Source organism: Molossus molossus, unplaced genomic scaffold (assembly GCF_014108415.1).
Source record: "Molossus molossus isolate mMolMol1 unplaced genomic scaffold, mMolMol1.p scaffold_m16_p_17, whole genome shotgun sequence".
Taxonomy (NCBI): Eukaryota; Metazoa; Chordata; class Mammalia; order Chiroptera; family Molossidae; genus Molossus; species Molossus molossus.
Genome location: NW_023425352.1, coordinates 67,898,930 through 67,923,506, shown reverse-complemented (window position 1 = coordinate 67,923,506; position 24,577 = coordinate 67,898,930). Strand labels below are relative to the sequence as shown.

The 24,577-nt window shown below is 38.0% G+C and overlaps 1 protein-coding gene across 4 annotated transcripts in view; it reads right to left on the bottom strand.

Moving 5' to 3' along the window:
• PARG (poly(ADP-ribose) glycohydrolase) overlaps positions 1-24,577 on the bottom strand; it is a 166,880-nt gene that overhangs the window by 116,844 nt on the left and 25,459 nt on the right. For all 4 annotated transcript variants that reach the window (XR_004959961.1, XM_036264636.1, XM_036264638.1 and 1 more), the window contains exon 7: positions 21,289-21,363. Coding sequence is in view for 3 of the 4 variants with exons in the window: in XM_036264636.1 (XP_036120529.1) it covers positions 21,289-21,363 (75 nt within the window). In the remaining variant the exon portion in view is untranslated. The remainder of the gene's footprint in view (positions 1-21,288; positions 21,364-24,577) is intronic.

Sequence of the window (24,577 nt, the reverse complement as noted above, 5' to 3'; positions counted from 1 at the left end):
AGAAGGATGCGGCCAAAAAACATATTGTAACACATGTATCCTAAAGCATAATTCTGGCCCTGGCCAGTGTGGCTCAGTGGTTGGAGTTCCAGCCTTTGTACCAGAGGGTCATGGGTTCGATTCCCAGTCAGAGAAGAATACCTGGGTTGCAGGTTCAATCTCCAGCCCTGGTTAGGGTGTATACAGGAGGCAACCAATTGATGATGTCTCTTTCTCTCTCTCTCCCTCCCTCCCTTCCCTTCTCTCTCCTCCTCCTCCCTCCTTCCCTATCTTGCACTCTCTTTAAAAAAAAAATCAATGGAAAAAATATTCTAGAGTGAGGATTAACAACAACAAAAAGTATAGTTCTGTTTTGTGCTGAGTTTGAGGAATGGAATAAGACTAGTTTTTCTTTTGAGATATCAAGAAAGAGATGAAAAATATTGAAAACCTAAAACAAAGGACCTGAAAGAATTTACCTTTTTAGATGGTCTCAAATCTCTCAATGTGGTGTGAAATAGGAGCAGATAGAAAGTAGAGTTTGGGCAAAAATTAGAGAATAATGAAAAGGTTCAGAACCACAGAATAATAAAGAAATAAATAAAATATGACAAAAACAACCAAGAGCCAACTTAAAATTCAATAACATGAACTCTCAGTAAGGCCGATCAGTAAAATTTATGACTTATTTCCTGCCTTCTTCCCTTCCTCCATCCCTTCCTCTTTTAACAAGTATAACCTACTTATTAAGAACAAAGGAAGCAAGTAGCTGGATGGTACCAGAAACTAGCAGATACCAAAGGTCAAAGAGGATCTAGATGAAAAAGCAGACTACACACACCAGGTTGGACACTTAGAGATAGAAAGGCAGAGGAAAACCAGTAACTGTTTTGCACGGTATGTTCCACAGAATACTAGCTACAAGGAAAACCATATGCTGGTACACAGAAAGGGGTTCTGCTTATAAAAAGTTTGAGAAAAATGGTAAGTTAACCAAAACTAGGCAGGTTTCTTTACTATAAAATTCCTCAGAATTATTCCCAGTAGGAGGACATAATACGCAACATAATAGCCTGACCCTTTATTTACAAAGTATTTCAGTAAAACAACCTGGGAAACAGTGGTCCAGAAGAAAAGGAATAAAAGCAATAGCCTTAAAAACAGAGTGGAAAAGGGATAAGAAATTAGAAAACCAGGAGGCTATGGTAGGAAATTCAGAACTCATAATCTTAAAGAAGGAACTGGCCCAGTGAATAACCAGGTCCAATTTGTGATCATGTGTTGTCATACAGGTTAATACAGTAGAGGGTCTCACATACAGACTTGAGTCACATTAGCACATGGGTTATCAACATGAATACCAACAAAGTTGCCCAAATTGAAGTCAGGGGCTAAGAGGAAAAGCTGTTAAAGATGGGCAGATAAGAATGGAAAGAGGGATATAAAAAGACGGCAAAGGATTCAAAAGAACAAAGGCTGCTGGATGTTGGTAGCTGCCCTACCTAAATCAGTGCTTTTAAATGATGTCAGATCTAAGGCCACAGGACACTAAAGCCACCTTTTTCTAGAGAATTTTTCTAAGCTCTTCTTCTTTCTACCTATAAGTCAAACCTTTGAACTATTGGTCTCCCCTAGCTTTACTCAATTGGTTTCTGTAATGATTCTGCCCCCTTTCCCAACCATTTCCAGCTGACCTACTATTTGAACAATATGTTTGACTCAGTTCCTCTCTGGCTCTGATGGAATGCACCACAGTGCACAAATAAAAGCTGAGACCCACCTCGGCCCAGATCTACAAGTATCACCCTAGTTTTTTACAGGTCTAGAAAAGGGTCAAATAATTTAATATTGGACAAGAATCAGCAGTGGAGGGTGAGGAGAAAAACAACTTTTCATTCTAATAAGTTCTTTCTGAGAAGGAAAAACTGCCTATGTACTTTGTTTTACTTTTATCCAATCCCAGAGATTCCTCGCTTTACTTTCCTCAGCCCCACTAATCTATCACCAATGAATTTCATGTAACCCCCTTACACTTCTTCCTGTGGTTGTAATGAATAAAATAAGGTGCAAAACTACCATTCTATGAAGCATTTTCTTAATCCATTAAAATTGTTCTTCCTGGCAATTGTCATTTTGGCTCAGATAAACTCATAAAAAATTCTTCCATGTTTGGACATTTTTCACGTTGACAATTATAGGATGTTTAGTGGCAGCCATGGTCTCTACCCACCAGAAGTCAACTGCACCTTCCTCCCAGTTGTGAGAACCAAAGATGTCTCCAGGCATTTCTAGATGTCTCCTAGGAAGCAGAATCACTCACAGATGTGAACTATCCCAACACAGTAAAGAGCTAACACTCTGGAATGAGAGGCACCTGGGCTGAAATCTTTGGTTTCATCACAAGCAAGTTACTTAAAGTCTTTAAACCTTGGTATTTAGTTCATTTGTAAAGTGGAAATATTAATAGTGTCTACCTAATGGATAGTTGTGAGAATTAAATGATAGAACATACTGCTTTCACTGTACTTAATACACTGTAAACCTCCCAGTAATAGGCACCACCACAGTCTCTACCACAGATAATCAAATAACATGTTCCATCAAACACTAAGATTACCTACAAGGGTAGAAGTCTGGGAGGAGATAGAGCTAAGCCCTTAAGGAATAAGAGTTTGCAAGTGAACTGAATCTGAAATGGTCTGCAATGTAAGCAGCAGGAAGGGAGGAAGAAAAATATTTTAAAGGGCATCAAAAGTCGACGGTGAGGAAAGAGACTGTACGAGGCTGCTCGATCCAGTGCACTATGCCAGCGAGCACTTTCAGCATTCCACTCCACATGGAAATGCCCTTGTGCTGTAGAGAATGACTGTGTCTCCCCAACATTCCTATGTTGAAACCTAATCCCCAAAGGGAGGGTATTAGGAGATGGGTCCTTTGGGAAGTGATTAGGTCATGAGCATGAAGTCCTCAAGATTGGGGTTAATGCCCTTCTAAGCCAGACCAGAGAACGAATCTGCCAAGATCTTGATTTCGGACTTGGCCATCCTCCAGAACTATAAGAAATAATTTTCTGTTGTTATCCACCACCCAGTCTATCATAATCTGTTACAGCAGCCTGAACTGATTAAGACACCTTGTGTATCTTTGAGCTGGCATTCCCAGGGCTGAGGCATTCCCAAGAATAGCATCACTTGGGAGTTCATCTGAAAATATTCCATATTTCACTATGCTGGAAATGGTTCTTACTGCAGCAAGTCTTTTTATAGTGCTTTTCATGTATCAAAGAGCATCGGGGGCAACAAGGTACTATGGCACTCAGCTTATTACAAACTTCTTCAACACTATAAAGAATAATTGCTTAGACAGCTTAGAATCTGACTGCCTTGTGCAGTTAATCATTACCTGTTACTACCACGGCTAGGAAATTTCACTAGTACCGATAGCAAAATACGGAGAAGACTTTTGGCTCAGTCCTCAGCAGATTCGGCTACTGTGGCGCTAATGGTATACTCTCTGAATCAAGAGGACAATGGACCTATTTAGTCTTTTTGACCAAGTTTACTGTACTGTTTATATAGGCTACACACTAAAACAATATATAAATTTGAAAGATAGGTTTATAGTTTTTATTTCCTCTTATTATTTTTATCTTTAGATAATATATATTACAAAAATTCTTCTAGTGTTAAATGAGATTTTACATGTAGATAAAAGTATTAGGAGCTTACCCAAAAGGAATACAGAATTTATTTTTAATGAGTAGGAGCATAAAAAGAGTAAATGTAAATTAATGTAGCAGAAATTATTAATCAAGATATTATGTCAAATTGTGTAAAAAAAAAAAACCATCTCAGGGTTTTTTGTTTTTTTAAATCCTCACCCGAGGACATTTTTGCATTTATCTTCAGATAAAGAGGGAGGGACAGAGAGAGGAAGAGAGAGAGGTGGAGAGAGAGAAACATCGACATGAGAGAGACACATCAACTGGTTGCCACCCACACAACCCCAATCGGGGCTGGAGACAAACTGCAACTGAGGCACGTGCCCTTAGCGGGAACCGACCCTGGGACTCTCTGACCTGTGGGCCGATGCTCTAACCGCTGAGCCAAACCGGCCAGGACCATCTCAGGGTTTTAAATCATGGGAGAGATTAAACACGAAATTATCATCACCCCTCCAACAGTGTCGATTTCTGGATAATCAATGCCACACCAGTATTTAAAAAGTAATGGCTTCATAGCTATTTGAACCAAATGAATAAGGTTGGAGTTAAAGGACATTAATGTACCAACTTAATTTCATTATTAGAATATAGTAGGAATTCTACTGAATGATTTCCACTTTGGGGTAACTGCAATTTCCTTCCTCTTTGTCCTCCACACATATAAATACAACTCAGTGTTTCACAAACACAAAATAACAACTCGAATTTCATCAATGATCTAGTGCAGGTCATCCCGTGCAGATCTAAGACTGGTCATCCATAATAACTTAGCAAGTTTATCAAGCAAGGTGCATAGTTCCAATTACAGCAATTAGTCCTAAGGGATCATGAACATGAGACCCTCAACACAAGCCCCAATTCAAAAGTATATATTAGCCCTGGCCGGTTTGTCAGTTTGGCTTAGAGGTTAGAGTGTCAGCCCGCGGACCAAAGGGTCGCAGGTTCAATTCCTAGTCAGGGCACATACCTGGGTTGCAGGTTCGATCCTTGGCCCCAGCTGTGCAGGAGGCAACCAACTAATATGTCTCTCGATGTTTCTCTCTTTCTCTCCTCCCCCCCTTTCCATTCTATCTAAAAATCAATGGAAAAATATCCTCGGGTAAGGATTAACAAAAACATAACAAAAGCATACATTAACCAAACCATGTGGGTGGAGGATCCACATATCTCATATGAATCTAACATTTAATATTTTAGTGGCTCTGATTAGCTCTCTTTTGGCTCCTCCAGTTCTCATGAATTAAATTAAGTCAAGCTGTAAAGCAATGCAGACCTTATTGATTCTAGAGACTATGACTCACCAATGGAAGAAGTCCAAAAAGGTTAAATTTCCACTGACCTCCAAACCAGAGGTTCAAAAGCTAGAGATAAAGACATTAGCTGTAGTCTTACGAAACATTCAAGGCTGCGAGGCTGCTTTCATTTTATTAGGAATTTGCTACAGGCTCTTTATGACAAATTTAACAAGGATACTTTAAATCTTTTAAGCTTTGAAGAAAGATCCAGAAAATAGATTAGCTATAAAGAAATTAAATTTGGAACTGGAAGCTAAGGAGTAATGTGTTTATATACATTCAGAAACTTACTTCTACATTACCAAAGAACAAAAGGCTATAATGGAAGACCACAATCTTTATTGGTTATCAGTTAAAGAAATGTGTTCTGATTTGAAACACTGGTTACAACAACCTATTACCTTATATCAGCTTTTCCCAAATTCTCCCCCAAAACACTCATGTTTCATGAAATGTTTACAGAAATTCTGGTGGTGGGTGCAACAGGGAAGAGGAGTACTAACAAAGAGAAAAAAGAAACAACCCTCTAATATTTTTGTTCAAAGAATTTTAATACATAAAAAACTATATTTGATATAGTTATTGGATAAGCTGCCCATAATAGTATACTCCTCTCCAAAGACCAGAAGTCCACAGACACCATTTATATATGAAAGCGCTGATGGCCCTGGCCAGTTTGGCTCAGCGGTTAGAGCGTTGGTCTGTGGTCCTGAGAGACGCGGGTTCGGTTCCCGCTAAGGGCATGTACCTCGGTTGCAGTTTGTCCCCGGCCCTGGTTGGGTCGTGCAGGTAGCAACTACTTGATGTGTCCCTTTCACGTTGATGTTTCTCTCTCTCTCTCTCTTCCTCTCTCTCCCTCCCACTCTATCTGAACAAAAAAAATGGAAAAATGTCCTTGGGTGAGGATTAAAAAATAAAAAAGAAAGCACTGATGGTCAAGTGATGAATAAATATACAACTATTGTGTTTTATGCTACTTAATGACAGTTGATTTATGCTACAATTTTTGCCTAATAATTTCAACATACTATATTTTATCATTTATCACATAATAAAGATATAAAAACTTGACAATTTCTTCTAATCATTACTTTATATATGTGAAATGACTTTTTTGGTAATCTACTTTTTTAAAATATTTTTTCTTTATTGATTTTAGAGAGGAAGGGAGAGGGAGAGATAGATAGAAACATCGATGAGAAAGAACATCGATTGTCCACCTCCTGCATGCCCCCAACTGTGGATTGGGCCCACAACCCGGGCATGTATCCTGACTGGGAATTGAACCGGCTACCTCTTGGTGTATGGTCGATGTTCAACCACTAAGTTACACCAGCTGGGCTGATAATCTATTTTAATACAAGTTTATATTTACTTTTTTTTCTGAGTTTCTACTGATGTTCTATCAATAATGATAATTTTAAATTTCTCGTGGTCACATGAGTTCAAAAAATGTTATTTAATTAAACACAGGTACACAATACACACCTCAATTTTAGGGACAATAAATTCTGATGTACCTGCTTTTAAAATTCAAAACTACACAAGAGCCCTGGCCTATTTGGCTAAGCAGAGTGTCGGCCCTCAGACCAAAGGGTCACAGGTTAAATTCCAGGTCAAGGGCACACACCTGGGTTGCAGGTTCAATCCCCTGCCTCTATTAAGGTCGTGCAGGAGGCGACCAACAGATGTCTCTCTCTCACATTGACATTTTTCTCTCTCTCTCTCTATCCCTTCCACTCTATTTAAAAATCAATGGGAAAATATCCTTAGGAAAAACTACACATGAACTCTGAAGAAAAAGATGACTTAGGCATAATCTGCTGCTCTTAGTTTGCATCCTTCAAAACTCAGTACGACCTTCATTTACATTTTAAAATTTACTAGAACATAAGCAAAAATGCAAGTTCATTATAGACAGATTTATACACCCTCATTTACAAGGAAAGAGACTTTATACAACCTTTGTCTGTTAAGTCATAGGACAACATATACCCAATATTTTAGTAACTATAGCACAGGCAAAAGATGCACAATTTTTAAGTTGCAATAAAGAATTTATTGTTTATATATGACTTGAGGTATACATTTCAAGCTATATATACAAAATAAAAAATTACGGCTTCCAAAGAGGAATATATTAATAGCCTAACAATGGCAACAAGACCTTTCTATGTTAAACTATAAATGTTCCCATGTTTTATTTTTTATTTTATTGTTAATCCTCACCCGAGGGTATTCTTTCCATTGCTTCTTCAGAGAGAGAGGAAAGGGGGGTGAGGGAGAAGAGGGAAGAGAGGGAAAGAAACAGACAGACAGACAGAGATCGATGTGAGAGAGAGACACTGACTGGCTGCCTCCCACACATGTCTTGACCGGGGCCAGGGATCAAACCAGCAACCCAAGTACATGCCCTTGACTGGGAATCGACTGAGACTCCTCGGTGTACAGGCCGATGCTCTAACCACTGGACTTCACCAGCCAGGGCTCCATTTTTTAATTTTTAAATGCCCTCTCATTCCTGTACTCTTAGCTCTCACTCTTCACTTGTGACAGCCACACATGTAATTTAAAAACAAAACAAAAACCCCCTTATTTTGTTATTTACAGCAAGTCTTTTGGATAAATCAACAGAAATGAGGAAATAAGAGGCCTATTCACTCCTATCTTTTCTATTCCAGATATAAAAATAAATATGGAAAGAAAAATAACAGTTATTAAAAACCTTAAGTTTTTTTCACCAACTAACACATTTACTGTACAAATCAATTTTAGAATTTAAGGCTCTTTATATCGAATAAACTGACATTTACATTTATTGTGAAATGTATATTCAAAAAGTACATAAAATCTATATGCATGACCTAATGAATAATTACAAGGCAAACATCCCTTTTTAAACTACCATCCAAGTCCAAAAATAGAAGCTAGGACCACGGAAACAGACGTAACCTCTCTTAAACATACTCCTACACCCATCTATAATCACTGTGGCTTCAATGTGCTATGTAAATTTCATAAGTTAATTCACTGAGAATGAAAATAGTGCCACAGGTGTTATAAGATGAAAGTATTTAAAATACCCATAAAATACATTAATAGGGGAACTTTTGTAATATATAGGACATTTTGTTAAACTTTCCTGTGGAAAATGCCAGCAATAAGTGTATCGATCCATTTAGAATTCAAATTATTGAAGTGTTTGAATTTAATTTTGTGGAACACCACACAGGAGAGCCATAAAACACAGATTATTTGTTCCTACCATTCCAACAGCTGGCAGCATAAACCAATATTTGCACTCGAGATGCGAAAAACACTAAATAATGGCCATTTCGACTCAGTAGCATCTAAATATTTAACTATAAATTACAAAATAACAGATTGATCTCTGTGATCTTTGGTGTGCTCTAACAACATAATAAAAACTTAGGCAACACTCCTCACTTCCATCCAAAATAAGGATGTTCACATAGCAGGATTATCAAGATTCTGGTCTCCTACTTCTTGTACTAGATACTAGTGTATAGGTAATAACTGTAACATGGAATCACACTACAGGACTGTTGATACTAATGCTTCCTAATTAGGTAGTTTGGGTTACAAAATCTTTTACTCATAGAATTATCCTAAGCAAGGTTTTAAGGAGATAAATATTAGCCCCAAAATAAACGTAACTGTAAAACATTTAAGTTGATGAGTCTAATTTGAACTTCATTATTTTTCCATAGCAAAGTAAGCCACTCAAGAGCTCAATGTGACATTTAAGTGAAAAATTTCCAAATACTGTTAATAAGCAACATTTAGGAACCCCTTTTAAAGAAGTACTCTGACTCCAAAATGCAGAGATAGATAATGCAAAACAAATATAATTCATTTATAATTTAAAATCTAGCCAGACAATTGTTTCCCTTGCACTAAAGATATTTTCTTCCTCCAATTCTTCCCATATATATGTCTAATACTTACTTTTCACTAACCACTGCAGCCTGGGCAATGTTATTACTGTGGGCCCATCTTAATACCTTTGGAGATTTGATGGGCAGAAAAACAACTGTGTTACATATCTGAAGGTCATCTGTTAAGTACACTGCCAATGATAGAATAAAAAGCCACAGGGAAGAAAATCTTTCAATCTCTAGGTATTCTTCCACAAACAGACTTCTTTAAATCTCTAACACTGCAATGGATGAGCAAATTATGTATCAATTTGATGGAATATTATGCAACCATTAAGACTAAAAATAAAGCTAAGTAACATAGATTTTATAAAATATTTTTAAAATACTTTTATATCTGGATGTAACTATAAAATATATATGAGTAAAACTTAAATAAAATAATAACAAATAAATAAAGTACAGTGTGGAGACTCCTCCAACCCTCCGCACATTTACAAAATAAATAAAAATCAGAAGGTCAAAAATGCAATAACTCCACTCTCTGAAGAACTGTAAAACTATCATCAGCACCTTGGTAATCACCTCATATTTATGATCTACACTAAACACACCAAAACTTACTATATATTACCCTTACAGGAATGCTTCTGGGGAAGGTCACTTGATAAAGAGGAAACAAGGTCCTGTGTAAGTAGTCTGATTAAGAAGGGGGGATACCTTCTGACTATTTTACCTCATAGCAAGGTGACAGAAGTATTTTAACCAATGGCATGTTTGATTGCCATCACAAGGTATCAAATTTAACATAAATTTGGATACCAAAATTAACAACTGTATCCAATTTAATCCTAAAATATTATAAAATGCAAATAGAATGTATACACACACACACGTATTTTATCCTCACCCGAGGACACCTTTCCATTTCTTGTTCAGACAGAGTGGGAGGGAGAGAGAGGAAGAGAGAGAGAGGGAAACATCGACGTGAAAGGGACACATCGAGTGGCTGCCACCCGCACGACCAACCAGGGCCAGGGACAAATTACAACCAAGGTACGAGCCCTTAGCGGGAACCAAACCCGGGTCTCTCTGGTCGACGCTCTAACCGTTGAGCCAAACCGGCCAGGGCGAACACCTATATTTTTAATTTAAGTGACAAAAGATTATATCAGTTTGGTCAACTTTTCATTGCATCAAAAATTATCTCTCTTTAAGAGTAAGAAATAGCTAGATTCAAGGATATTCTGATACAAGCATAGGCTTCTATTACTTACATTAGGCCTGCCTCTAAACATCACATGAGTCAAAAGCTCAAAAAGGTACTCTGGAATCACTAGCCCTAACTCAAGATGAATAATTAGTTTGGATTCTATTTATATTATTATTAAAATTGCTCTTCACAGCTAACTTTTTGTAGAAATTAACCAAATGACCAAAAATTCACAGGAGATACAAAAGATCCCAAGTTGCTAAGATAAACTAGAAAAGGAACAAAGTTAGAGGAGTCACACTTCCCAATTAAAAACTTACTATAAAACTATAGTAATTAAGACTGTGGTAGTGGCATAAACATAGATACACATATCATTGACATAAAACTGAGAGACCAGAAATAAACCCTCATGTTTATGGTCTACTGGTTTTTGAAAGGTGTCAAGAAAATTCAATAGGGATAGAATAGTCTTTTAAAAAATATATTTTTACTGATTATTTGGAGAAAAAGTAAGGGAGAGAGAGACTGAAACATTGATGTGAGAGAGATACACTGATGGGCTGCCTCCCGCACATCCCCTACTGGGGATCAAGCCTGCAACCTGGGCATGTGCCCTGACAGGGAATCAAACCCAGACCTCTCAGTCCATGGGACAATGCTCAGTCCACTGAACCACAATGGTCAGGCCTAGAATAGTTTTTTCAATAAATGGTGCTGGGACAACCAGAAATCCACATGTAAATTATTGAAACTGGACCTCTACCTCATACAATGAACACAAAATGATTATTCACATGAAAAACAATAAAATTGTATCCTTAATGTACACCACATATAAAAATTAACTCAAAATGGGTCATGGAGCTAAGGGTGAGAACTAAAACCATAAAATTCTTAGAAGAAAGCATAGAAGTAACTCTTTGCAATCATGGATTAGGTTCTTAGGTAAAATCACCAAAAACAGAAACAAAAGAAAAAAAATAGAGAAATTAGACTTCATCAACATTAAAAACTTTTGTGCTTCAAAGACCACCACTAAGAAAATGAAAAGACAACCCACAAAATGGAAGAAAATATCTGGAAATCATATCTGATAAGGAATTTGCACTTAGAACTTATAAAGAACACTTATAACTCAATAATAAAAAGACACATCATCCAATTGTTCAAAAGGACAAGGTATCTGAATATTTCTCAAAAGAAGGTACACAAACAGCCAATAAACCATGAAAAGAGGCTCAACAGTTGTCATTTGAAATGCAATTCAAATCACAATGAGATACTACTTCTCACCTAGTAGGATAGTTAAAATAAAAATGACACACATTAACAAATAAGGATGTGAGAAACTCGAACTCTTGTGCATTGTGGGTAGAATTGTAAAATGATACATCACTTTAGAAAACAGTTTGGAAGTTACTTAAAATGTTAAACAGAGTTACTGCATAACCCACTAATTCCTAAATATATGTACCCAAGAGAACTGAAAATATATGCCCACACAAAACCTGCACACAAAAGGTCACAGCAGCAGCACTGTTAATAGCCAGAAAGTGGAAACAACCCAAATGTCCATTAACTGATAAACAACATGTGGTATATTCACACAATGGAATATTACTCAGTAATAAAAAGTTATGAAGACTCTCTTAGAATATTTCTTCCACCTAACGATTACAGTAACCCATGGCCACGTCAGTGCCCCGGCTTTCTGAGGATAAGACTCAATCAATTCTGTATCTTTCATAGTACAATGCCTTATATATAAATGTGTTCAGTGTTCTTTACAGATACAGTTGGCCCTTGTTTATCACGGTTAATCAGTTTTAGACTCTACCATGATAAATGAATTTCCACAAAGTAGGATTCTTTATTTATACCAATGTCATTACAGAAAAAAAAAAAAGGAAACATAGTCCTGCTCTGGCCCATGTGGCTCAGTAGTTAGAGCATCAGCCCATGCACTGAAGGGTCTTGGGTTCTATTCCTGGTCAAGAACACATACCTGGGGTGCAGGTTCGATTCCTTGCCCTAATTGGGGTCATGTGGGAGGCAACCATCAGTGTGTCTCTCTCACATAGATGTTTCTCTCTCTCTAAAAAAAAATCAATGGAAAAAAATATCCTCAGGTGAGAATTAACAAAAAACACAGTCCTTACAGTCCTTCATGTATTCAGTGAATAGTTACTGGTCACCTATTTTGTCCTAGAACTAAACTGAGCTCAAATCTAGATTCATCTGTTTAATGTTGAACAATTACTTAACCTACTTTCCCCTCTCAATTGAATGAGTATACTACCCTACACTTCACAAAAGTGTTTGAGGACTAAATTCAGTAATATATTCCTTTAGGTACACATATGTCCTCCATAAGCATCATTTCTTTTTCTTTCTCCTTTCCTCATAAGTAACTGAACACATTTTGTTAGGTCTGTAAAAAACATAGAGGATATATATACCCAGGAGAAAAATAATCTCAAACTTTAAAACAAATAATTTCAAATTTGTAATTTATATTATAAACCCGTCTTATTAGTAAAATTATTTATTCAGCCCTGACCATTCCAGCACATGTCTCTCTCGCTCCCCCTTCCTCTCTCTAATAAAATCAATAAAAAATTAAATAATTTATTCAAAATCTGAGAAGTAATATCATTAAAATATAATGTCCCACACTGGTATTATATAATTGCTAGGAAATTACTTTATCCTAATTATAATTCTTGAATGTTATAGGTACATTTACCTAGGCAACAAATTGAACAAACATATTAAGCCTTTACTCTGCAGAAGACAGTGTACAGTGTGTGTTATATATCAGCACACTTTGCAAGTAAATATACTGTGGAGGGGCAGTAATGTGGAACTCACACTGCTGGTGAGAACTGAAAACTAGCACAACCTTCTAGGATGTAAACTGGCAGTATGTATCAAAGGCCTTAAAACTGACATGTCTTTGATACAATAATTATATTCCTAAGAATCTATTTTGAGGAAATACTCAATAATACAAACCAAGACATTCATTGTAAAACAATAACATTTTCATTTATTTTTTTTTAAATATTCTTTTTAAATATGTTTTTATTGCTTTTTTAGAGAGATAGGAAGGGAGAGAGAGAAACATTCATGTGAGAGGGACACACAGACAGGTTGCCTCCCATATGACCCCAACCAGGGCCAGGGATGAGCTGCAACCGAGGTACAAGCCCTTGGCTGGTATCTAACCCGCAACTCATTGATCCACAGGGCCAATGCTCTACCACTGAGCCAAACCAGCCAGGGCTACTACAATTACTTTTTTAAAAAAATGCTGCAGAGCCCTGGCCAGTTTGGCTCAGCGGTTAGAGTGTCGGCCTGCGGTCCGGAGAGACCCGGGTTCGGTTCCCGCTAAGGGCACGTACTTCGGTTGCAGTTTGTCCCCAGCCTGGTTGGTCGTGCGGGTGGCAGCCACTCGATGTGTCCCTTCACGTCGATGTTTCTCTCTCTCTCTCCCTCCCACTCTATCTGTACAAAAAATGGAAAAATATCCTCGGGTGAGGATAAAAAAAAAAAAAATGCTGCAGAGTAATTGTTTCTGGGTAGCAAAATCACTGGCAATTTTTATTGTCTTTTTTGTAGTTGCCAAGTTTTCTGCAATTTAGAAATGTAAATTATAAAGAACATGTTTTAAGTGGCAAAACAAACTGTTTTTAGAAGTAACAACGTATATGATTATGAGTCCAGAATTTTTTCTTCTTCACTGATTTTTAGAGAGGGAGGGAGGGAGAGGAAGAGAGAGATAGAAACACCAATGAGAGAGAACATTGATTGGCCACCTCCTGCATGCCCACCACTGGGGATTTGGCCCACAACTTGGGCATGTGCCCTGATTGGGAATCAAACTGGAGACCTCTTGGTGCATGGATCCATGCTCAGCCACTAAGCCACACTGGTCGGGCTCACTCAAGAATTTAAAAGTGATTTCGGACACATCAGTTATTCATTAGTTAGCTGGATTCTTAAAACATGCCATTAAGGTGGATAAAGTGGTTATTTTGTCCATTTAACAAATGATGAAACTAAATAGTGTCATGTGGTTTGTCCAGAGTTGAGACTAAGAACCCATGATTCTCATTTCTTTATGTTCTTTTCTCTACTAGGGGTTCTCAAACTGTGGTCCCTGAACCAGCAGCAGCAGCAGAATCTAGGAACCCATCAGAATGCAAAGTCTCACTCAGCCCAGCCCTGAACTTACTGCAGATCTGCTCAAGGGGAAGAACCAGGTTGCCACCTGCACTCCCTGCACCTGCAGCTCCAAGGAGCAGAGATACAGTGAGTGTAAGCCTTCCTGCCTGACTGTTCCATGCATTTTGCAGGTAAGCCCAGTGATGAAGATGGAGACAAAGGGCAGAGACGCAGCCCCTGTTGTCTGGTGACAGTAACTGCCAATTGCCAGGTAAAAAAAAAACAAAGTGTGTGTGTGTGGGGGGGGGGTGGGTCCTGGCCATCTCCTCTTACCCTCCCAGAGTTTGCCTCCCGTCACCCTCCCAAAGCCAGAAGCGGGCCCCAGAAGAAGCTGTAGCAGTGAGTGCCAGACAAAAGAGCACATATGTGCAGCCCTGAGAACCAGAAAGGCAGAAGCATTTTTCCCTGAGCAGCAGGGGCAGCACATTGTTGCTAATCTCTGACAAGGGTGCAGATACAGAGGTGAGGCAGCTGAGGCCTGGCAGTCTCCACTGCTGGGAGAAAAACAAGGCCAGAAATGCACCAGCCAGCTTCACGCAGATCACCCAACCATTCAGGCTGAGCCCAGTGGGGGCACTTGGGACACCTCCTGCAGTGCAATGCTGCTGGCAACATCTGGTCACAGGGACAGTGCTGGAATTTCACGGGCTAGGAACTCTATCGGCTACCACACTCCCCTACAGGGGTGGTACCCTGAGACTGAGGAAACCTGGTCACAGAGGAGATGCCCATCTGCCCAGGGAAGATAGGGCACCATATTTTCCACAGCCCAGCAGAGATCTGAGAAGCCAGAGCAGTGCAAAAGAAACAAAAACTGTGCTTCAGTGCCACCTACTGGAAAACAAAAGAAACACTTCTTAGCAATCTACTAAATAAAGAATGCTGTTCAAAGAAGAAGAAAAAAAAAAAGTACAGATATCATTCCCATAGATGCATAGGCAGAGAGAGAATCCGTCAAATACCACGAATAACCAAGGTAATGAGGCAGCTCAAAAAGAAAATGAGAAATCTCCAGAAAATAATCTTAAGGACACAGAAATACGTAATTTTTTAAAATCCTCACTCAAGGATATGTTTTTATTGATTTAAGAGAGAAACATAGATCAGTTGCTATGTACACACCCTGACCAGAAATCAAACCACAACCTAGGTATGTGCCCTGACCAGGAATCCAGCCCACAACCTTTTGGTGTATAGGATAACAGTCCGATTTTCTGAGCAATCCAATCAAGGCAGATTTTGATTTAAATAACAGAGAATTCAAAATTGTAGTTCTAAAAAAACTAAACAAGATACAAGAAAAGACAGTTACTTTAATGAACTCAGAAATAAAATCAACAAACAAAAGGATTATTTTACTAAAGAGATTAAAACTTTGCCCTGGCTAGTTTGGCTCAGTGGTTGGAGCGTCAGCCTGCGGTCCAGAGAGACCCGGGTTCAGTTCCCGCTAAGCGCATGTACCTCGGTTGCAATTTGTGCCCAGCCCTGGTTGAGTCGTGCGGGTGGCAGCCACTCAATGTGACCCTTTCATGTCAATGTTTCTCTCTCTCTCTCTCTCCCTCCCACTCTATCTGAACAATCCTCCAGTGAGGATTAAAAATAATAATAATAATAATGATAATAAAACTTTAAAAAAGAACCAAAGAGAAATTCTGGAAGTGAAGAACTCAATAAAAGAGATGAAGAATAAACTAGTGAACATAGGAAATGAAGCTGACCAGATGGGAGGAAAGAATCAGTGATATCAAAGATAGAAATCTATCAATGATTCAGATGGAAGGAGAGAGAGACTTGGGAGTTTTAAAAACAAAAGAAAGAAATAACTCTACAAGAAATATCTGACTCCATCAGAAAGAGCAACACAAGAACAATGGATACTCCAGAAGAGAGGGAGAAGGGAACAGTGCGCCTACTCAAAGGGTCGAAGAGAACTTCCCAAACCTATGGAAAGAGCTGGATCCTTGAATCCAAGAAGTGAATAGAACACCTAATTATCTCAGTCCAGAGAGTCCTTCTCCAAGGTACATTACATTAAAACTACCAAAACTTAAAGAAAGAATTCTCAAGGCAGCCAAAAAAAAAAAAAAAAGACAGTAACCCATAAAGGAAATTCCATTAGATTATCACTGGATTTTCAGGAAAAAAAATCTATAAACTAAGAGACAGTGAAATCATATATTCAAACTATTGAAAAGACAGAAATTACCAAACAAGAATAATATATCCACCAAAGTTATCCTTTAGATATGAAGGAAAAATAAAGATTTTACAGATATAGAGAAGCTGAGTAATTCAGGATCTAAAGACCTCCATTGCAGAAAATATTGAAGGGGGAAATTCTGCCTTAAACAAAAAGACAAAAGAATACAAAACTGTAAGTAAGATGACTAACAGACAGACAAAAGCAGGAAATTGCAACTCTTTTTCTTCAGAATAGGGTATTATACACTAAACATAACATAAAGGTTAAAGGAGGTAAAACCATTAAAAATGGGGTTACCGTACCTACCCCCAAATTTTATTAGTAAAGATTTATGTACCCCTATGGTCATTACAGCATTATTCATGGTGGCCAAGACATGGAAACAACCAGTGTACTTCAACAGATGATTAGATAAAAGATATGTACAGCACTGGCTGGTTTGGCTCAGCAGTTAAAAGCATCAGCCTGTAGCCCTGGCCGGTTTCGCTCAGTGGTTAGAGCGTTGGCTTGCAGTCCAGAGACCCAGGTTCGGTTCCCACTAGGGGCGCGTGCCTCGATTGCAGTTTGTCCCTTGCCCTGGTTGGGTCGTGCGGATGGCAGCACCTTGATGTGTCCCTTTCACGTCGATGTTTCTTTCTTTCTCTCTCCCTCCCACTCTATCTGAACAAAAAATGGAAAGGTGTCCTTGGGTGAGGATTAAAAAAAAAAAAGCATCAGCCTGTGGATCAAAGAGTTGCAGGTTCAATTCCCAGTCAAGCGCTCGTACCAAGGTTGCAGGTTTGATCCCTAGCCCCAATGAGGATTGTGAGAGAGGCAACCAGTTGATGTGTCTCTCTTACACCAATGTTTCTCTCTCTCTCTCTCTCTCTCTCTCTCTCCCTCCCTCCTACCCAATCTCTCTCTCTCTCTCTCTCTCTCACACACACACACACACACACAAAATGGAAAAATATCCTCAGGTGCAGATTTAAAAAGAAAGAAGATATGGTACATATACACAATGGAATACTACTACTCAGTCATAAGATGAAATATTGCCATTTGCATCAACATGCTTGGATCTTGAGAATATCACACTAAGCGAAATAAATCAGACAGAAAACATCAAGAATTGTAATTTCACTCATGTTTGGAATAGAAAACTGAAAGCAACAAATGAACAAGACAAACAGAACTCATAGACACAAAGAACAGTGTGGTAGTTACTCAAGGGAAAGGAGGGGTGAGGAGAAGCTAGTAATGGGTAAAGGGGATCAAATATACGGTGATGAAAGGGGATTTGACTTTGGGTGGTGAACACACAATGCAATAGACCCTATACAATTTTATTACCGAATGTCACCCCCACCCCCAACAACAACAACAACAAAAGCAAAGTCACAGGTCCTACCCCAAACCTATAAAATCAGAAACTCAAAAGGATGGTGATCAGCATTCTGTGTTTTAACATGCCCTCCATAGGATTCAGATACACAATAAATCTGAGAGCCACAGATGTGTATCATACTGTTTCACAAATACTTTGTGAGATAATCAAAACATTTCTGGAAAAAAAGTAATGTTATGTACACTACTGTCAATGGCATCTTCACATATTCAGGCTCTTCTGAATTAACAGGAAGTAACTAAAAGGATTCACACGAATCTTAACTGTTTGATTCCTGACAATGTAATTAACGAACCACCTTCTTTTGGATTATCACTAACAGTCCAGAGGACAAACAAATCAGGTATAGTAATGTCAGAGAAAATTAAATGATGAGAACACTTGAACGTCACTAGCAAAAAATGCTCAGAGAGGAAGAATATGTTATACTAGATGTGTTCTGTAGTATGAACAGGGGGAGTGGGCAGGGGGTGTGCGTGTGTCAGGAATCAGAAACATAAAGAGTTTTGTTAACTTGCACCATTACTTCTAGATAATATTCTCTGGTCCTTGGTAACCCTGAAAACCAATATGACTACCTGATCTCCTGTGAAATCCAGTCTAGAACTACTTACAAAGCACTCAGCATATGTAAAGCATTGTACAGCTGCTATAGGAAATAAAAAGCTAAGAAAGTCTCTGCCCCATGAAACTTTTAATGTACGAGAAGATGTCAACATTTTATCAAGAATAAAACAAAGCAAAGAGCAGGAGGGCCACATGATTTTATTTAAAAATCTGTCATGAAAATTCCAAGAAAGGTGACATCTCATTTTGGAGGGAACAGACAGAAAAATGAGTCTGGGAGATAGAATTTCAGCAGAGAAAAGTGGAGGAAGGGGGCATATCAGTTTCTCACTGCAGAGAAAATAAGGTAGCAAGTAGGAGGCAGGGGTGTATGCAGAGGGACAACATACTGTAATTGCAGGCAATAGTAAAAAGAACACTGATTGGGTTACACTGCTCTGCCAGGGACAATCTGTGTCACTCTGGTCAAGAAAGTCCATCTCTAAATCAAAATAGTTATTTACATTACAAATAATCATCATCTTATTCTCATATAGAGTTATTTATCCCAGTATAAAAAATATAGAATTGCCCTGGCCAGTTTGGCTCAGCGGTTAGTGCATCGGCCTGCGGACTGGAGAGTCCCAGGTTCGGTTCCTGCTAAGAGCATGTACCTCAGTTGCAGTTGGTCTCTGGCCCTAGTTGGGGTCATGTGAGTGGCAACCACTCAGTGTGTCTCTCTCACATAGATGTTTCTCTCTCTCTCTTCCCCCTCTCTCTCCCTCCCACTCTATCTGAAGATAAATGCAAAAAGGTCCTCAGGTGAGGATAAAAAAAAAATATATATATATATATATATATATATATAGAATATGTTCAAAGTTCATTAATTATTCTCTATTAGGTACATCAAAATTATATAATATTGAAAATATTTCAATTCAAAATGTTTCCATTTCAAAAATTACTTACAGTTCCTGTTATTAATAAATGAAACATATATGAATGATTAAAAATTGTTAAAGAACGTATATAAAGACTTTCTTTTGGAGGCTTACTAATCTAGCAAAAGTATACTGGCAGTTTTTTCTAAAACTTAAAAAAATGTCTCAAACAATCTGACAATCACACTCTTGGGCATTTATCTCAAATAAATAAAACCTTATTCATGCAAAACCTGCACACCCTAACCCTAGACAGTACATGGTAGATTTGTTGTAACAGCCAAAAATTGGGAACAACCCAAATATCCTGAAATGTGTCTATGATTAAACATTATGATACATCTACATTATGGAATACTACTCAGCAATAAAAAAGAACAAACTATTTGTGTATTTAATGGAATTACACTGAGTGAGAAAAGGCAGTTTTAAAAAGTTACACACTGTAACCTTTTTGAAATAACAAAATTACAGAGATGGAGAGCAGATTAGTAGTTGCCAGAAGTTCAGAGCATGTTGGTATGGCTACAATGGGCAATACCAGTGAGCACTGTGTGATGGAACAGTTCTGTATCTTGAATATAGATGTGGCTATATGAAGCTGCAGTTACATGAATAAAATCTAAATAAGCTTTTATGTCAATTTCCTGATTTTGATAGTGTATTATACTTAAATGATCAACACTGGGTAAGGTGGAATGAAGCGTACATAGAACCTCCCTGTACATTTCTTCATAATTTCTTATTAATCTATTATTATTTCAAAATAAAGTGTTTAAAAAAAAGGTACACTGCCATTTTTTCATAATGGATGATGCCCTTTCCTCCAAGAGTTGTATTCTTACCCAGTGCTGATGGCATACTAACTTGCTAGTCTCCTGCAGAAAATGATTTTATAGCATAAATCCATGGCCACCAAATTTTGTACCCTTTGACCTAGTCATATAATTTCAGGATATCACCTAAGGAAACAATATCAAATTTGGAGAAACATATACAATTTCAGTAAACAACAGACCACATATAATGGAACCAAAAAAATTCCTATCACCTGGTGGCATCGCAGTATAGAGCAACACATTACGTGTTTTTGGTGATGTAGGCATAAACGAACCTACTGCACTGCCATTCATATGAAAGTATAGCACATACAATTATGTACTATACATAATACTTGGTAATAAACAACTACATTACTGGTTTATGTATTTATTATACCATACTTATCATTAAAGTGCACTCTTTCTACTTATAAAAAATATAAAATGTGCTGTAAGTGCAGCCACCAGCCTCATATATCTCGTTTTACCACATCTCTTGATTGTATCATTTTCTCTTGTACTTGATTTAATCTCATGCTATTTTGTTTTGTACAGTAACATGTTGCATAGGCTTGTAGTCTAGGAGCAATAGGCTACACCATATAGTCTAGGTGTGTAGTAGATTATACTATCTGATTTGTGAAAGTGCAAAACATCTATGTTCACACAACAAAACTGCCTAACGGTGCATTTCTCAGACATATCCCATTTGTTAAATGGTGTACACTGTATGTGTGTGTATATATACACATAAACTGGATACAACTTAGATGTCTGAGAATATGGGAATCATTAAATTCTCAAAAACTAGTCATGATATATACAGCCATTGATAATGATGATAATGGTACAATAATATAACAGAAAAAGAGAATAAATATAATCAGAATTAGTTCCTAAAACATGCATATAAAATAACAGAAAATATTTTTCACAAAAATAAAAGATGATAATTGTGTTAGCGTGACAGAATTATGGGTATTTTTCTTGAACATTTTTATAGTTGTCATATTATTTTCATAGTTAAAGAAATAAGCATACTCTTACCTTATCCCAGAAATCAATCAAAGCTGTAAAATCCCATTTCTTAGAATATGCCACATTGTATTTCAGAATAGCATCCTATGAAAAAAGCATAAACAAAAACCTCATGATAGAGTCAAGTGAATTATCTACCAATGGCATGTCTCCTTTATGAATTACTTTCAGTAAATTTCTTAATGCTGGACAAACTTCCCCCTACCATTAATTGCTCCATATCAGTAGCCATAAACAAATAGAATGCATACTAATTATCATTCATTTAAGAAATATGAGATTAGCCCTGGCCGGTCTGGCTCAGAGATTAGAGCATCGGCCTGCGGTCCAGAGAGACCCAGTTTTGGTTCCTGCTAAGGGCACGTGCCTTGGTTGCAGTTTGTCCCCAGCCCTGGTTGGTTGTGCGGGTGGCGGCCACTCGACATGTCCCTTTCGCATCGATGTTTCTCTCTCTCTCTCTGTTCCTCTCTCTCCCTCCCACTCTACCTGAACAAAAAATGGGGGAATGTCCTCAGGTGAGGATAAAAAAAAAAGAGAGAGAGAAAGACAGAAATATGAGATTGGATAGGTCAGGTAGCCAGAGAAAAACATCATTATAACTCTAAAGCATATATTCTAAACAGAGGTAATATAATCGAAGTAGATAAAAATTAGACATTGGGGATTTAAAAAAATTAAATATTATGATTTCTGGCCATTGGAATGGTCACACTATGTATACAGATATACAGTATACTTATAGTATTAAAATTTCATGAGGACAGTAAATTAAGAAACAAATGTCGAAAAAGGATCCCTGGTGGAAAGGGCAATAATAAAAAAATACTTGGGAGAGACCTTGCCCTAAGCATAAAATGGTATTTTTCCTTTATTATCAGTTGTTTTATAAGCTACATATTAATAGTTATCTTCCGCCAGTAATTCACACAAACTACATATTTAGGTAGAGTAAAAAGTTAAAACAGTACACCATCTACCGGTATAACATTTAACTGTATGAATAGGCAGTATTTTATATCTGGTTATCAGCATTAAAAAAAGAAAAAAGAGCCCTGGCCGGTTTGGCTCAGCGGTTAGAGCGTCGGCCTGCGGTCCGGAGAGACCCGGGTTCGGTTCCCGCTAAGGGCATGTGCCTCGGTTGCAGTTTGTCCCCGGCCCTGGTTGGTCGTGCGGGTGGCAGCCACTCGATGTGTCCCTTTTACATCGATGGGCCCAAAATGGAGTCACTTATGCTGAGCTCCACATCACCAAACCAAAACTTAATAGTTTTGGTTCTCCCAGAGACAGAATTTTAAACCAGCCAATCAGGAATCACCTAGTTGGCTCTAGTGAAGTAATCTGCCTGATAGACCCTTACCATTCCCTAAAGGAAAGTGACCTTGCAACAACCAATTCACTTTTTGCTAATAAACTTCCTTGTTCCTGCTCTCTTCTTCCTAATAAAAGTCTTTATTTTACAGCTCCTTGGAGCTCCTTTCTATTTGCTGGATGAGATGCTGCCCAAATTCATGAATCATTGAATAAAGCCATTAAGATCTTTAAAATTTACTCAGTTGAATTTTGTTTTTTTTTAACACCAGACTGAGATATGCATAAGATAACCCATTAGTTATGCAGAAAGATTATTTATAATGATACATATAACAAAAAAATTTTTGTTAATCCTCAAAAAAATATATATAGATAGATATATAAATCCTCACCTGAGGATACTTCTCCAATTATCATAAAGTGGGAGGGAGGAAGAGAGAGAAATATTGATGTGAGGGAGACATATCGACTGGTTGCCTCCTGCATGACCCGACCAGGGCCAGGGACAAACCGCAACCAGGGTACATGCCCTTGACCGGAATCAAACCCGAGATGCATTAGTGCTCGGGCCAACACAATTAACTGCTGGGCCAAATCAGCCAGGGCGTTATTTTAAAGTTTTTTTTTCTTTTGAACCTCACCTGAGGATATTTTTCCATTAATTTTTTTTAGATAGAGTGGAAGGGGATTAGGAAAGGGGGAGAGAGAGAAAGAGAAACATCAATGTGAGAGAGAGAGACACTGATTGGCTGCCTCCCGCAGCTAGGAGCCAGGGATCAAACCTGCAACCCAGGTATATGCCCTTGACCAGAAATCGAACCCATAATAACCCTTTGGTCAAAGGGCTGACGTTCTAACCTCTGAGCCAAACTAGCCAGGGCTCACGAGGATATTTTTTCCATTGATTTTCAGACAGAGTGGAAGGGAGGCGTGGAGGGGAGGGGAAGAGAGGGAGAGAGAGAGAGAGAGAAATATCGATGTGAGAGAGACACATCGATTGGTTGCCTCCTGAACACGCCCCAACTGGGCCAGGGATGGAACCTGAAACACAGTTATGTGCCCTTAACTAGGAATCGAACCCACAACCCTTCAGTGCACAGGCTGACATTCTATTCATTGAGCTCCACTGGCCAGGGCTACAATTACATTTTATCTCATCCTATTAATTTCTATTTGAGACATTGAAAAAAGAAATAAAGAAAGATACAAAAAGGTAGAAGCATATACCTTGTTCATGGATTAGAAGAATTAACATCATTAAAATATCCATACTACCCAAAGCAATCTATAGATTCAATGCAATCCCCATTAAAATACCAACAACATATTTCACGGAACTTGAACAAATACTCCAAAAGTTTATATGAAACCAAAGAGACTCCGAATAGCCACAGCAATCTTGAAAAAGAAGAACAAAGTAGGAGAGATCACAATACTGGATATCAGGTTATACTACAAAGCCACTGTAATCAAAACAGCCTGCTACTGGCATGAGTACCAGCATATAGATCAATGGAACAGAACAGAGAACACAGATCTTGACCCAAGACATTATGCTCAAGTAATATTTGACAAAGGTGGCAAGAGAATACAATGGAGTAAAGACAGCCTCTTTAATAAACGGTGATGGGAAAATTGGACAGCTACATTCAAAAACATTAAGCTAGACCACCAACTTACACCATACACAAGAATAAATTCAAAACAGATAAAAGACTTAAATGTGACTGATGAATCCATAAAAATCCTAGGTGAAAATGTAGGCAACAAAATTTCAGACATAATGCGCAGAATTTTCACTGATACAACGCCTAGGGCAAGAGAAAGAAAGAAAAAAATGAACACATAAAACTACATCAAACTCAAAAGCTTCTGCACAGCAAAAGAAACAACCATCAAAATAGAAAGGGAACCCACTGTATGGGAGAACATAATTGCCAATGATGTATCAAATAAAAGGTTAATTTCCAAAATATATAGAGTGCTC